At 45.4% G+C, this 16,932-nt stretch overlaps 1 protein-coding gene across 4 annotated transcripts in view; it reads left to right on the top strand.

Moving 5' to 3' along the window:
* The window catches only part of MON2 (MON2 homolog, regulator of endosome-to-Golgi trafficking), a 209,976-nt gene that overhangs the window by 140,433 nt on the left and 52,611 nt on the right, over window positions 1–16,932 (top strand). For 2 of the 4 annotated variants that reach the window (XM_040344211.1, XM_040344212.1), the window contains 3 exons: window positions 3,625–3,642; window positions 3,919–4,047; window positions 15,170–15,360. In XM_040344211.1, the coding sequence (XP_040200145.1) occupies window positions 3,625–3,642; window positions 3,919–4,047; window positions 15,170–15,360 (338 nt within the window). The remainder of the gene's footprint in view (window positions 1–3,624; window positions 3,643–3,918; window positions 4,048–15,169; window positions 15,361–16,932) is intronic. The other 2 variants (XM_040344213.1, XM_040344214.1) reach the window with 1 other exon arrangement.

Below are 16,932 nucleotides of genomic sequence, written 5' to 3' on the forward strand. Positions count from 1 at the left end.
ATTAAAGTACCTACCTCCTCAACATGCTTTTCTGATGTGTTTTTAAGGCTTCTGTGAAGCTTTAATGAAGCTTGGCAAATGCCCTGTGTGTGTGTTGATTTTCTATTTGTTTTAATAAGACCCAGTAGAACTCCAGCTCATTAGTGTCCCCATTAAGCAGGTCCCCAACTTTATTAGCGCCCTCATTCAGCAGATCCTCCGCTTATAAGTATCCTTATTCAGCAGATCCTTTGCTCAGTAGTACCCCCAGCTCTGCCGATCCCCCACTCTGCCAATCCCCCACTCAGTAGTGACCCCCAAGTCTGCTTATCCTCCGTTCAGTAGTAACCCCCAACTCTGCTTATCGCCTGCTCAGTAGTAACCCTAGCTCTACGGATCCCCCCCGCCCAGTAGTAACCCCCAGCTCTGCTGATCCCGTACTCAGTAGTAACCCCTTGCTTTGCTGATCCACCTACTCAGTATTAACCCCCAGCTCTTCTGATCCTCCTCTCCCTCGCTGCTCACCTGCTATTTTGCTCCCACGTTATGCACCATATGTGACATCTGCTAGTTTCTCTTGCTCAGGTTCCCCAGCTAAGTCCTCACTGTCCAATTCTGTTTTCCTTCTGCTATAGTGTACCAATGTTGCACACCATGTGTGCCGTCTGCTAGTTCCTCCACTCCTGTCCAGACCCCGCTCACCTTCCTGCTGCTCCACGCTGCACACCAGATGTCTGCACCAGAATATTTACACATGAACCAGAAGTGACTGCTGATCACATATTTCTGGTTCCCTTTGGTTTCTTGGTTTCCCAGTGTATCCTGGGATAACTCATTCTTGCAATAAATTCAAAACGAATGCTGAATAAAAGCCCTTTAAAAGCTGCAGGTGCTGTAATCAAGCGTTGTCATAGACTTCTATGAAGGCTTTGGAGATGCTTTGGAGCATCAAAAAAGCAACATGGGGGATACTTTTTAAAGTGAGGCAAAGCAAAGCAAACACAACAGTGTAAACAGGACTTCAAAGTAACTATTTTATTTAGTGAAAGGTTCTTTTGATTGGCATTCATGGTGCATAAAAAAAAGGGTGTCCAATGCCACGGTTTGAAGCAAGTGTAAACGAGCCCTTCATGATTCTTTTGTACAGCATGCAGTCTCATCATGTCTCATCATGCCTCCTAATTTCTTTATACACAGTGAGCCTCATTTACTAAAATGTTCTTTAAGAACTGTGTTTATTTCATAATTGGTGACTAGAGAATGACAGGGGCAACTTATAGCAGAACACCATTCTGAAAAACAGAATGCAGAGTCCATTTGTGTTTATAAAATTAATGGAAGGCACAATACCAATAATATTGGACACTGTCCTTAGTTTCTAAGCAAAATTGCTTATCAATAAATATGATTTAGGAAACATAACGACAATTTTCTGAAAGTAACATTTCAATTATTTTTAGTTCTTACAGCATCACATTTGGGTCAGGAGTATACTGCCAACATTCCTGGTGTCTGTACCATCTATGTGCCTGTGTACTTTGAATATGCCAGTCATTTTGATTGCAAGGCTAAGACCAACCGACCCACCACTCGACTGTCTATTTGCTGTAGCTTTCAGCTTTGGGACATCAGCATGATAGCTTTTGGAGCAAAGTTTGCAAGTAAATGCTCTATCCAAGCCCTACCTGTATTCTTAGCCTTAAGCCCCCCTACACATGATCATAAAATTGTATGAAAAATACCTCTTTCGAAGCGCTCGTACGATAATCGGATCGTTAGTACAGAGCTTTCGAGAGCAAATCCGGACAGTTCATCCGATATTATTTGATCGAACATGCAGGAAAAAAATGTTTGTACAATGCCAGATCATGCGATTTTTGTTTAATCAGTACAGTTGTCATTCGAAAATGCAATACAAATGCATTACAATACAATACCGAATTTGTATTCTGTTGTACGAGAATTTTTGTGACTTTAGTAAACTCTTCAGATTCTGAGATTAGCATACAATAAAAAAACAGATGATCTTTCGTCCAGTAATCTCATTGTGTGTACCGAGCATTAGGGGTGCATTCACAGCTGCGAATGCACCCGTTGCTAATTACATGCGAGAACCCCAGCAGGGGTTCCTGGGGATTAGCTGTTGTAGACAACCCTATTAAAGCGGAGTTCCGCCCAAAAGTGGAACTTCCGCTTAATCCACTCCTCGCCCCCTTACATGCCACATTTGGCATGTAATTTTTTTTGGGGGGTAGTGGGGGCTTCAGGAGGAGTGGGACTTCCTGTCCCACTTCCTCCTTCCGCCGAGGGGCTGCTAAGGCGATTAGACTATTCGCCTTTCTGCAGCCCCTCCCTGTAGGCGATCGCCTGGGACACGTGACAGGTCCCAGGCGACCGCCTGTCCAATTAGATGGCGCAGTGCCGCTCGCTCATGCGCAGTGGGTGCCCAGCCGTAAAGCCGAAAGCTATCACGGCCGGGTGCCCACACTTAGAATTAAGGCCGGAGAGGGGGGGAGAGGAGCAGAGCCCCGGCTGGCACGTCGCTGGAACGTGGAGCAGGTGAGTGTATGTTTATTAAAAGCCAGCAGCTACACTTTTTGTAGCTGCTGACTTTTAATAAACATAAAAAATGACTGGAACACCCCTTTAAAGGCTATGGGAGGCTGCTGGCTCCCGCAGCTAATCATGGCCACTCACATTTAATCACTCATGCAGTGATCACATGCGAGTGAACGACCCTGGACACACGCAAACTCACTAATTTAAATTGTACCCCTTGTTTGCACATTCAGACTCTCCAGAACTGAAATTTGCCCTTTTTGGTTATTCGCCACTCATAGTCTTAGTGGATAGGAGGATAGCAGGTAGGTGAATTTTAACCTTGAATTAACCAAATGAAGGATCAGAGAAATCGTAGCTTTTCTTGCTAACAAATGTAATAGACTGTGGAGCATTAAGCAGGCCATTTAAGCGTTTAAAGTTGCTGACAGGTTCACTTTGATGGAATAGCATGTGTACCAACTGTCTTGCTGTGAAATTGCTTCAGTAGACAGTCATATTCCATCTTTAAATTCCCAGCTGTCATTCCCCAGTGCAGACTTGATCTGATTAGTTACTTTGGGGCTCCATAAACAGTTCTCATCAAAGATGCTGACAAATGAGGGCCAGTGTGAGGTTTTATCTCCATTGAATCATATGAAAAATATGAGGAAATGAGAACATGCACTGCCTGCTGCTCTTTTCAAAATGGAGCTGTGGTAATTGGGCGTTTTTATGCTGGAAATTCTGTGTTTAGTGGAATTATTCTTTAATTTTCATATGTAATATGCATGTCTGAAGTCTGTTTCGTAAGTGATTTTCCAATCATTCAAGTAAAAAAAAGAAAAAATTTGCACTTATCAAACCTCACTTGAACATCAGCCATTGTTTGACAAATTAGCTTGATTTGTAATTATAGGAAATTCCCTACAACGAAATCAGTTCATTATTGGTATTTATTTTATTTCAAATGAATGATAATCGTACCAGTTTAATTTAGTGTGTTTACACAGAGCTCTCAACTACAATTAACCTGTGTATGTCTGTGAATCTGAATTAACTTCTCTCATTCTGTTTATTCTGCACCAAAAATGGAATTACAAATAGATTCAACTTTTTGCACCGGTGAGTGACGTTTATTTAAAAATTGCCCTGTCCTGAAAAAAAATAATTCAATGGTAACATTGCACCTGTACACTGGAAGACTGTCAGTAGTGTTGACCTATATGGATGATTTTTCCTTTCTTATTATAAGCATGCAAAGTGCTTCTGCTTTCCCTTTCATGTCATGATCACTTGTTTCACTGAATCCCTATGCATGCAAGAACATTTATATTTCTCTAACTCATCTTCTCATTCCATGTATAAATTGTGATTTTATTTTTATGTTTTTTGTTTTAGGCAGAATGGGTCGCCTTAAATTATGTTCCTTTTGCTGAGAAATCTTTAGAAGTTGTAGTGGACCTGTACCAGAAAACGGCTTGTCATAAAGCTGTAGTCAATGAGAAGGTTCTGCAAAATGTTATTAAGGTATAGTCAGTGTATTATATTGGCCCTGTAGATAACGTTCCTGGTTTAGCATGTATACAGTAATATCATTGTTTGTAGAAAATCAACTGAAAGGCAATATAATGTCAACTGAAAGGCAATATAATGTCAACTGAAAGGCAATAGAATGTAAACTGAAAGGCAATAGAATGTCAACTGAAAGGCAATATAATGTCAACTGAAGGGCAATAGAATGTAAACTGAAAGGCAATAGAATGAACAAATAATTTTTTCCATGTCAGTGTGAAGCGTTTATTTATTTTTTTAACACCGAAGAACCATTGATCTAACTTTCCGGTCTCAGGGAACCCCTAGCAATAATTGCTATTGTCATAGCTCAGAGCACATTAGCGTGGTGATCAGTGGGAAGAATGTTCTTTAATTGGTGGCCTGTGGGAAAAATGCCCCTCTTAACTTTTTCATGCCTAAAACAAATCTTGGGGCCCTTTCACACGGGGCCGATCAGTAATGATCCGCCTCCGTGGGTCCGTCAGCTCAGCGGGGATCCTCCGTAAAATCCCCGCTGAGACGTCGGCTGACAGGGCGGTCCCCGCACACTGTGTAGGGACCGCCCTGTCTTTCCTCCGCTCTCCCCTATGGGGGGATCGGATGAACACTGACCGTATGTCCGTGTTCATCCGATCCGCCAGACGGAAGAAAAATAGGATTTTCTTCCGTCCGCAAAATCGGAGCTTTGTGGAGGCGGGTGATTACAGGTGTCAGCGGGGGTCATGCGCTGACACCCGCAATCACATAGGGACCAATGTATGTCCGGTTTTCATCCGCAACGGATGGATGAAAATGCGGACATACGGTCCGCACATAAAGGGGCCTAAATGATCGATTTATCGATTTTGACCTGTGTTAGTAATACTGTACAACAAAAAAATCCTGTCCAAAAAATAACCCTGACACTAACCAAGATCACACCTTGTTCTAGGTATTTTGAATTATTATTATAATTTTTTTCTCCATTTCTGCAAGGACAGAGAGTGATACAATGTATCTTGTTCGTCCATTCATAGAGATAGAAAACACGCGGACGGCTTCACATTAACTGATCACTGTGGTACCCAATCAGAGGCTATCACAGTGATCAGGTGACCTGGAATTGGACGTCCCGGGTCCTGATCATTAGAACAAAGCTCTCTGTGTGACCCCTGTCACTGTGCTGGGAGGGCGATGTGCTGCATTCTTGCAGCACAAAGGGAGGTACGCAAATATGTGGCACCACAGCAAAAAGCCCAGTGCAGTGGGGCCACATATTTGTGTGACATTGGCCCCTTTTTCTCAGATACCCCTAACTAAAATCTAGTGGAACCAATTGCCTTCAAAAGTCACCTTATTAGTAAATAGAGCCCACCTGTGTGTAATTTAATTCCAGTATAAAAACAGCTGTTCTGTGAAACAAAACGCTAGGTATGGCAGAAAACAAACACTGCACCATGAAACATGGAGGTGGCAGTATCATGTTGAGGGGATTCTTTTCTTCAGCAGGGACAGGGAAGCTGGTCAGAGTTGATAGGAAGATGGATGGAGCCAAATAAAGGGCAACCTTAGTGTCTGCAAAAGACTTGAGACTGGGGCAGTGGTTAACCTTCCAGCAGGACAACAACCCTAAACATACAGCCAGAGCTACAATGGAATGGTTTAGATCAAAGTATATTCATGTGTTAGAATGGGCCAAAGTCCAGACCTAAATCCAATTGAGAATCTGTGGCAAGACTTGAAAATTGCTGCTCACAGATGCTCTCCATCCAATCTGACAGAACTTAAGCGATTTTGCAAAGATGAATGGGCAAAAATGTCACTCTTCTAGATGTGCAAAGCTGGTAGAGACATCCCCAAAAAGACTTACAGCTGTAATTAGAGTGAAAGTTGGTTCTACAAAGTATTGACTCAGGGGGGGGCTGAATACAATTGCATGCCACACTTTTCAGATATTTACTTGTAAAAAAATGCCATTTATCATTTTCCTTTCACTTCACAATGATGTGCCACTTTGTGTTGGTCCATCACATACAATTCCAATAGAATACATTTAAGTTTTTGGTTGTACATTACAAAATTTGGAAAAAACTGCTGGTAATATAGGCTTACATCTTCTGGGTATTGCCCAAGGAAGAGTATGTAAACCGTATGTCTGGAGAGTCTAACCAGGGATGTGGGATGTAGAACAGTTGGAACTTCTGACTGCACACTTGCAGAACGTAGTCGTAGAGGATAGACACAATGCAGTTTGGGAGGTTTGGCATCAGCTAACAGTTTTGTCCTAGCAGGTTTTTTGTGCTTCACTAGATATCCTACTCTTGTATTAGTCTTTCGAGCTTAGGATATTGAGAGATGGGCGGATCTGCTCCTCTTGCTGTTGTTATTCCTTTTCTCCTACCTTTCTTTCAATTTTGTTTTCATTCTTTTTTGGCCTCTGTATAGCTGCACTGATGTTTAAGCCAATTATGTTAATGTAAAGGTATCCTCCACAATCTTGTGTGCGCTTTAGAGGTTCTACACCCAATTGCCGCTACTTTGGCTTATTATTTGCATAGATCATATGTGGTAGTGATTATTGGGACTTGAGCACCCTTCATAGCCTGGTTTGTCTATGGATGACTGTGAAATCTCATTAGCATCTTCTATGAGCTTTGCTAAACGGTGAGCTATATACCTTTCTTTATCGTACATCACGGGACACAGAGCAGCATAGCCATTACATATGGGTTATATAGTGTACCTTCAGGTGATGGACACTGGCACTCTCCGACAGGAAGTTCCCTCCCTATATAACCCCCACCCATAGTGGGAGTACCTCAGTTTTTTCGCCAGTGTCTTAGGTGTTGGTGCACGTTGAAGGTTGTGCCTGCAGTTTGTCCTTGGGACCAGGGCCAGCCGACCGGATCCGTCCAAGGTGCTTCATAGCCAAAGTGGACGGTACCCGGGCCCCAATTCGTGGATGGGGTTTTGCCTATAATGCCTCTCCTTGGAGGGCTGGACTCTGGGTTCCAGGACTGGGTTTTTTAACCTATGAATACCTGCTGCCAGTAGTGCTGTATAGGTCCAGGTGTGTGGTGTTCCTGACTTGGACCCCGGTCCCTGAAGGTCTATGACCATACCCACGGTGAAGGGGGAAGATTGGGCCTCTTGCATGAGCAATACCCTGCGGCGTGGAAAGGTAAGCGGGGGGCCTACGGAACTTGGTTTGTCAGTGGGCTCCCCACAGGGGACTCTGGGGAAAAGCCTTTTTTATGCCTCTGTGCATGGGCTAAAAGAGAAACCACAAAGTCTGCATGACTGGATGGCTCAAACACCCAGGTATACTGTTCCTCTGGCTGGGCTAATAGACTGCTGCTGCTGCTACAAGGTGTTTTGCTCCATGAAATGTAAAAGGGAGCATGTCAGGTTTAAATTACTTACTTCCTGATGTCTGTGTGTCTCCAGCAGCTCCCGGGCTCCTCTCCCCACATGGATTCTGCTTCCTGCTTCCTGAGAGCGGCGTCGGGAGCGCGCGCGCGCGCGCGTGCGCGCGCGCACTGTTATAGGCGCCGACGCTGCGTGGAGGGGCGGGGGACGCCCAGGGAGTTCCCTCCCCTCTGTACATCAGAGGGAAAAACTCTATTTAGCCTGTCAGTTTGCTGAAGGCTGTGAAGGGACACGGAGCAGCGATGCTGAGCTGAGCAGGATAGGTTTGCCTATGTTATGCTGACACAGTGACACCTAGTGGCCGTTTTTTTTGTACACACCTTGCTAAAGAGCTGTTTAAGCTCATATTTTCTCTGAAAAGCCGGTGTACTAAGTAGCAGTCAGAGTACTTAGTATTTGGTACTCTCTTAGCCCAGCATTAAGGGAAGCAATATTAGGATATGATTAAGCCCTTGGGGCTCAATATTGCTATCTCTTGTTAGGTTTTGGGAAGTTTAGTTTCTGTCTAACATTACCCTAGCCTAAATTTTTTTCCTCATTTATTTAAATGTGTGTTTTTCTCCAGCTATTACAGTTAGTTGTATATTAGCGGAGTATCTCAGATTTGTTATTATGGCTCCTAAGGGTGCAGGGAACGCTAAAAATGCTAAAGGTGTTAAAAAGCCGAAGGGTTCCCCATCGGGCTCGGAGGATATTTCCCAGAATCCACCTGCCCCTACCTCCCCGGAGGATCCGGAGGTTGCTGCCCTGGGTGAGCCATCGGGGTTGCTAGGTGCTATGGCGGGCCCTATTCAACCAACTCCTTCCTATGTCACGGAAGAGATGTTAGCCTCCACCTTGGGTGGATTTGAAAAGAGGATGGCCGCTCTTATTACGGCCTCTTTATCCGGGAAGAAGCGGGCTAGGTCCCCGTCTCCCAGGTTTGAATCTCCTGAGGAAGATGTCCTTTCCACTGAGGAATTGGAAGATACAGGAGACCAGGCTGAGGATCATCTGGACCATTTGGGTTCTGAAGATTCTACTATAGAAGAACCTTTTTCAGCTTCTCACGCAGAAAAATTGTGGGTTCAGTCCTTAACGGATATGGTGCGGTCAGCTTTTAAAATGCCTTTGCCTCAGCCTCTGGCCTCCGCTGTGTCCTCATTGGGCTCCCTAAAAGCGCCCCAAGCCAACCTGGTGTTCCCGGTCCATCCTTTGTTAAAGGACCTGATATTTCAGGACTGGGTTAAGCCAGACAGGATTTTTTTGCCTCCTAAAAGGTTCGCAGTTATGTACCCTTTAGAGGAGGAGTTTTCAAAAAAATGGGCTGTCCCCACTGTTGACGCAGCCATATCATGTGTCAATAAAGCTTTAACATGTCCAGTGGACAATATTCACATGTTCAAAGATCCTGTGGATAAAAGGCTTGAGACCTTACTAAAGGCATCCTTTTCCACAGCGGGGGCAGTGGTCCAGCCAGCTGTAGCTGCCATTGGCGTCTGCCAGGCTTTAAAAGACCAGGCCAAGCAGGCCCTAAAGGACCTCCCGGCTCAACAGGCTCAGGACTTAGCCGATCTACCTAGAGCCTTATGTTTCGCGGTAGACGCTATCAAGGATTCAATCCAACAGGCGTCCCGCCTATCCCTGTATTTGGTCCACATGAGAAGATTACTTTGGTTAAAGAACTGGTCTGCAGAAACCCCCTGCAAAAAACTCCTTACAGGATTCTCCTTTCAAGGAGAGAGATTGTTTGGAGAAGATCTTGACAAATATATTCAAAAGATCTCTAGTGGTAAGAGCACCCTTTTGCCGGTTAAGAAAAGGTTCCGAGGTCCCTCTTTTAAGCGCCCAACCTCTCCAGTTCCAGGGCCCTCATTCTCTAGGCAGTATCGACGGCCTCCTGGACGCGCAGCTGCAAACAGGCCCCAGGGGCAAGCTGCAGGGAACAAGAGACCGTGGAACCGTAAGCCGGTTAAGGCTGCCCCTAAGGCAGCCTTGTGAAGGGGCGCCCCCACTCTCTCGAGTGGGGGGAAGACTCCGGTTGTTCTCGGAGTTGTGGGGGGCCCAAGTTACCGACCAATGGGTTCTGTCCTCAGTAACTCAGGGGTACAAGCTGGAGTTTCGGGAGTTCCCCCCTCCTCACTTTCAAATGTCAAGACTTCCAGGCGACCCTCAGAGACAGGCATCGCTTCTGTCCGCCCTAGAGCGACTCCTATCTCAAGGAGTGATTATGGAAGTACCAGCAGGGGAGCAAGGACAAGGGTTTTACTCAAACCTCTTCGTTGTCCCGAAGCCAAACGGCGACGTCAGGCCTATTCTGGACCTAAAGTTATTAAACCGCTTTTTAAGAGTCCGGTCCTTTCGAATGGAGTCCATTCGTTCGGTGGTGGCCGCCCTCCAAGGAAAGGAGTTCTTGGCCTCCATCGATATAAAGGACGCATACCTGCATGTTCCGATTTTCCCAGGCCATTACAGGTATCTGCGTTTTGCCCTAAACTATCGGCATTATCTGTTCGTGGCTCTTCCGTTCGGACTAGCCACGGCCTCTCGGGTTTTTACGAAGATACTGGCCCCCGTATTAGCCATCCTAAGGGAACAGGGCATTCTGATCATGGCCTACCTAGACGATCTTCTGGTAGTCGACCACTCAGCGGCCGGTCTAAATCGGGCAGTGTTGCTAGCAGTAAACTGCCTAGAGTCCCTGGGTTGGGTTCTAAACCGGGACAAATCGGCTTTACAGCCCACAAGAAGGTTGGAGTATCTAGGTCTGATTTTAGATACAAGACAACAACGGATCTTCCTGCCCCAGTCCAGAGTGGACTCGATAAGGGAGTTAATCCACATAGTCCTAAGCAGCACAAGGCCATCTATACGCCTCTGCATGCGCCTGTTGGGAAAGCTAGTGGCCACCTTCGAGGCAGTGCCCTATGCCCAGATCCATTCTCGGAGGCTACAGAGAGCAATTCTCGCGGCCTGGGACAAAAGACTCCAGGCCTTGGATCTTCCCATTTCCCTTCCCTATGCGGTAAGGCAGAGCCTGTGTTGGTGGCTAGTCACAAAAAATCTTCTGAAAGGAAGATCGTTCAATCCCCCCTCATGGAGGATAGTAACCACGGACGCCAGCCTATCAGGTTGGGGTGCAGTCCTAGACGATTTAACCCTACAGGGGAAATGGTCAAGGGCAGAATCAGCCCTACCCATAAATGTCTTAGAGATCCGAGCAGCTCGGTTGGCTCTTTTGGGCTGGACGGAGGTTCTGCAGGGCTCCCCAGTAAGGGTACAATCCGACAATGCCACTGCCGTAGCTTATATAAACCACCAGGGTGGCACCAGGAGTCAGGCAGCCCAAAGGGAGGTAGATCGGATCTTTTCATGGGCAGAAGCCCATGTCCCCTGCATCTCAGCTATCTTTATCCCCGAGGGTGGACAATTGGCAAGCGGACTTCCTCAGCCGCCAACAGATGTCCCCAGGGGAGTGGTCCCTCCATCCCGAAGTGTTCCAGGTCATTTGCCGGAAGTGGGGTACTCCGGAGGTGGACATTATGGCGTCCAGATTCAATGCCAAAGTAGCAAACTTTGTCTCTCGAACGAGGGATCCATTGGCCTGCGGGACAGATGCCTTGGTGTGTCCTTGGCATCAGTTTGCGCTAATCTATGCCTTCCCTCCAATACGGATGCTACCCCGTCTTCTTCACAGAATTCAAAGGGAACGCAAGCCAGCGATTCTAGTGGCCCCAGCGTGGCCCCGAAGACCTTGGTACTCCTTGATAAAAAGGATGACCGTAGAGGAGCCTTGGGTCCTCCCTCTACGTCCGGACCTCCTCTCACAAGGGCCATTCTACCACCCTGCCTTACAGGCCCTAAATTTAACGGCCTGGCGGCTGAGTCCCTGATTCTCAGAAACAGAGGCCTTTCAGGGCAGGTCGTTTCTACCCTTATAAACGCAAGAAAACCAGTTTCCAGGTTAATATACTATAGGGTGTGGAAGGCCTATATTACCTGGTGTGAAACCAGGAAATGGGATCCCCGCAAATATACTATTGGGAGAATCCTGGAGTTTTTACAGTTGGGAGTGGAAAAAGGTTTGGCGGTCGGCACAATCAAGGGGCAGGTGTCTGCCTTGTCGGTCTTCTTCCAGAGATCGTTGGCTGCCCATTCCTTAATGAAATCCTTTTTACAAGGTGTTATTCGGGTGAATCCCCCGATTAAAGCTCCCCTGTATCCTTGGGATCTAAATTTGGTTCTATCGGCCTTGCAAAGGCAGCCCTTTGAGCCCTTGTCCGTGATTCCTTTGGTCCTTTTGACTAGGAAACTAGTGTTTCTGGTGGCCATGGCATCCGCCAGAAGGGTGTCGGAGTTGGCAGCCTTATCATGTAAGGCACCTTATTTATTATTGCATAAGGACAGGGTCGTTTTGCGGCCGCTTCCGTCCTTCCTGCCTAAGGTGGTATCAAATTTTCACCTTAATCAAGATGTGATTCTTCCATCATTTTTTCCAAAGCCTTCTTCTAAGGAAGAGAGGTTACTACATTCCTTGGATGTAGTTAGAGCTGTAAAGATTTACTTGGAAGCTACAGCCCAGATTCGTAAGACGGACGTCTTATTCATTCTGCCGGAAGGGCCCAAGAAGGGCCAGGCATCGTCTAAGGCCACTATTGCTAAGTGGATTAGGCAGACGATTATTCAGGCCTATGGCCTGAAGGGGAAGAGTCCACCCTTATCGGTTAAGGCTCATTCCACTAGAGCTATAAGTGCCTCTTGGGCAGCGTATCACCAGGTCCCTATGGCTCGGGTCTGCAGGGCAGCAACCTGGTCATCTGTCCACACATTTGCAAAATTTTATCAAATGGACGTTAGGAGGAACGCTGATTCAGCCTTTGGGCAGGCGGTACTGCGGGCCGCAGTTTAATCTCCTCTTGTCCGGTGGCACCACTTGTTTGTTTTTTTCTGGTTGTCTCCCTCCCCTCATGGAGCATTGCTTGGGGACATCCCATATGTAATGGCTATGCTGCTCTGTGTCCCGTGATGTACGATAAAGAAAAAGGGATTTTTATTAACAGCTTACCTGTAAAATCCTTTTCTTGTAGTACATCACGGGACACAGAGCTCCCACCCCTCTTATGGGGAATTTTGGGATGCATATTGCTTGCTACAAAACTGAGGTACTCCCACTATGGGTGGGGGTTATATAGGGAGGGAACTTCCTGTCGGAGAGTGCCAGTGTCCATCACCTGAAGGTACACTATATAACCCATATGTAATGGCTATGCTGCTCTGTGTCCCGTGATGTACTACAAGAAAAGGATTTTACAGGTAAGCTGTTAATAAAAATCCCTTTTTTCCTGTTTCTTGTACAGTATTGAAAAATCTTCAATAAAAACTGTTATTTACAACAATAATTGTAGAACATTTTTCAGGATCAAGTTAAATGTTTTCTGCTTGATCAGGACCAGATTGCTCAACTGAATCTGGGATCTGGGGGAAAGATTTTCCCACTGGAGAATTTTTTTTATTATGCTGGCTTTTTACCAAACCCAGAATGTCATTGTCAACAGAGAGAACATTGTTCTCGCTGGGGTTACACCTACTGTAGTCAACTTCAATCTGGACACCGCATGGTAGTCTGTCCTTGTGTGTTTTTGTTGGAGTGAACTGAAGGATCAGAAGCAGAATACTGGTTCTTCCTCAGTCAAAATGCAGTATAAATGGCAGTATGAGAAAGGATTATCAAATACTATTGGTGTGCGTAGATGACACTGAATTGTTTTCACAGCCCAAAACGGGGTTTCTCAACTAGAGTTCCTTCAGAAGTTGCTAGAAGTTCCTTGAGCATTTAAAAGATTTCTGCTTCTAAGATGAGTAACCACTGACACCAGTGATCTCTTTACCTATCTGTAAGGGGGCATTCTACCACAAATGTAAGAAACATTTTTTCCACTGACCATCACAATAATGTAACGTGACCTGTATAATTAAAAATATTAGCAGGGCTTCCCCGAAGTCAAGAAGTTATTTCAAGTAACAGTACATATTGTCAATTACTTTAGTCATTAGTATTTAGAATAGTTACAGTAAATCAGAAAAGTTGTTACGTACGTATTTAACCACTTCCCCACCGCGCCATAGACAAAAGACGTCTACAGCGCGGTGGAGTTATTCTGGGAGGACGTCCCTGGGACGTCCTCCCAGAATCCTTCACTTGCGCGCCCCCTGGGGCGCGCTCCCGGAATCATCTGTGAGCGCCGGGTCTAGAAGACCCGGCGGATCACAGATCGCGGTAAATTGCCGCTAATAGCGGCCGTTTACCACGTGATCGCTCCGTCAAATGACGGAGCGATCACTTGTAAACAAACCGGTGTCATGTCATGACGCCGGTTCCTCCCTCTCCTCTCTGTACCGATCGGTACAGTGTGAGAGGAGAGGGGGGAGAGCGGAAGCAGCAGCAGCTGCTGTGGGCTGGATCTGTGACAAATGCAGTCACAGATCCAGCCATCCCTCCCTGCGCAATACTCTGCAATACCCCCCATACTCTGCAATACCCCCCCACACTCTGCAATACCCCCAATGCTCTGCAATACCCCCAATGCTCTGCAATACCCCCAATGCTCTGCAATACCCCCAATACTCTGCAATACCCCCAATACTCTGCAATACCCCCAATACTCTGCAATACCCCCAATACTCTGCAATACCCCCAATACTCTGCAATACCCCCAATACTCTGCAATACCCCCAATACTCTGCAATACCCCCAATACTCCACAATACCTGCTAATATGACAGAAACAAGAATTTTCAGTGTTTTTTCTTTTATAGCGCAAAAAATAAAAAACCCAGAGGTGATCAAATACCACCAAAAGAAAGCTCTATTTGTGGGAAAAAAAGGACAAAAATTTCAGATGGGCACAATGTTGTATGACTGAGTTATTGTCGTTCAAATTGTGAGAGCAACGAAAGCTGAAAATTGGTCTGGTTAGGAAGGGGGTTTAAGTGCCCAGTGGTCAAGAGGTTAACATTTGATAGCCTGTACCAGTCTACCCCTAATGGGTTCAAACTGTAGGCATGGACAGGTCATCATGTTGGTTAGATTGCATCCATAAAACGGAAAAAGAAAACAAAACTTGCAAATCAAATTAAGAAGATAGGAAGTATAAAAAGAAGACTGGTCCAAGTCGATAAACTACATAAAAAATATACACATACATGGCTTAAGGAAACTTCAAACTTAGGGATAAGTTACAAATTGAGTAATTGATTGCTCTAGAATGAGATAGCCAGGTATTCCATTTATTTTTGAATGTGATGATGGAGTAGTTTTTGTAAGCTAGCAATTGATGGTCTGGTAAAATGATTAAAAAAAGTTATTTTAAGGGTTCCTCAATGTTAAAAAGGTTGAGAAAGGCCGGTCTAAAAGAAATCAGGACTGTATTCATAACAAAATAAATTATTTCTGCTTTTTGGCCACTAGATGTCACTAGAGGCAATTTAGCGTGCCTGACTGTAGTCAGTGTAGTGAGCTTTTGTGTAGTTGAGGCTAAAATGTGTTTTGAACATTAAATCGCTTTCTTGTTTCTTTGTTCAATTAATGTTCAATGTTAAACTGTTGTGCTGGAGCAACTCTTCTGCCTATCTGAAATCTGCACTTTGTTATTGTCATAAATATCGGAATTTGATATTTGTGATGTTTGTATTTTTGTAATTTTCCCAGACTCTGAGGGTGCCATTGAGCCTGAAATATGCCTGTCCTTCAGAAAGCACATGGAAGCTGGCTGTATCATCCTTACTTAAAGTGCTCTCAGTTGGGTTACCTGTCGCACGCCAGCATGCTTCCTCTGGGAAATTTGACAGCATGTGGCCAGAACTTGCAAACACCTTTGAAGACTTTTTATTTACAAAAAGGTATGTAGAAATGAATGTTTTGTTCGCCGGTATTACCATTCCCTTTACATGAATCGGTGCCACAGTCAATAAATACATTAGGCTTCCCTTTGGATGTGAAAAGTGCCCTTGTCTTTGCTACAATACTAAATATATAATGAACCACTGTTGTCAGATTTCAGTACTCTGATATCCTTCTATGTATACCCTACTCTCATATTGTAATGTGCGCACAGAAAATATGTTTTGTGATCAGCTACCATCTAGCAATAATTTGGCTCCTCGTTCCAACCAGTCATTTTGTTGCTCAATGGATAGTGGTGGTATTTCTTCAAGATGTGTGCCAATGACGGAATAAAAATCCTTAAAAACGGAAACTAATGTAGCCAACACACCTGAGGACTGGTAATCTGCTATATATTACATTTTTGTTCTTGGGTTTAGCTACATCCAGCTGATGAGAGCAAATGATTGTTTTACTTGTCCAGTCCTCAATAATATCCTTCCAATATGAGACAAGCGCATTATACGTGTAGGCCGGGATTCACGTAGATCGGCGCATCTTTAGAGCGGCGTAGCGCATCTCATATGCGCTACGCCGATGTAACATAGAGAGGCAAGAACAGTATTCACAAAGCACTTGCTCCCTTTGTTGCGCCGGCGTAAGCCCGCCTAATTCAAAGTAGGAAGGTAGTGGGCGTGATCTATTAAAATGAAGCGTGACCCCATGTAAATGAAGGGCCGAACGAACATATACTCCCTAAGATACGACGGCTCAATGCCTACGACGTGAACGTAAATCTACGCCCAGCCCCATTCACGTACGACTTACGTAAACAACGTAAAATACGACGGCTGGTCCATACCCTAACATAACTTACACTTGCTTTATGAGGCTTAACTTTACGCCGGACGTACGCCTTACGTAAACGGCGTAGATTACTGCGACGGGCGTAAGTACGTTCATGAATCGGCGTATCTCGCTCATTTACATATTCGATGCGTAAATCAATGGAATCAATGGAAGCGCCCCTTGCAGCCAGTGTAAATATGCGCCCAAGATACGACGGCATAGGAAACTTGCGTCAGTCGGATGTTGCCAAAATTCAGGCGTATCTTGTATTAAGAATTAGGCGCAGAGATACGACGGCGCACGCGTGCACTTACGCGGCGTATAAGAAGACACGTTGGCGTATCAGAAGATACGTCGACGTAAGTGCTTTCTAAATCCGGCCTGTAGAGTCTATCTGGAGGTATTGCATTTAAAGTGGTTCTAAAGGCAGAATAGTGTTTACCATAATGCATTCCCTGCATTAGAGAAAAAAATGTCCCAGTGGTGGTATCGCCCCCTCACCCACAAGTCCTATCTCGAACCAGCACTGTGTCTGTCTGCAGCAGCACTGTTTTTTCTCTCTTCTCCAAGGACACAGAGGCAGCAGTGGGAGCCATTGGCTCCTGTTGCTGTCAATCAAATTCTGTGGAGAGGACGTAGGGGCTGGGCTGAGCCATGCTATGAGTGTCTATGGACGCACATAGTCTGGTTTGGGAGTGAGCCCACACATGCACCCCCATAACAAGCAGCTCACTATGATC

Source organism: Rana temporaria, chromosome 3 (genome assembly GCF_905171775.1).
Source record: "Rana temporaria chromosome 3, aRanTem1.1, whole genome shotgun sequence".
In the NCBI taxonomy this organism is placed as follows: Eukaryota; Metazoa; Chordata; class Amphibia; order Anura; family Ranidae; genus Rana; species Rana temporaria.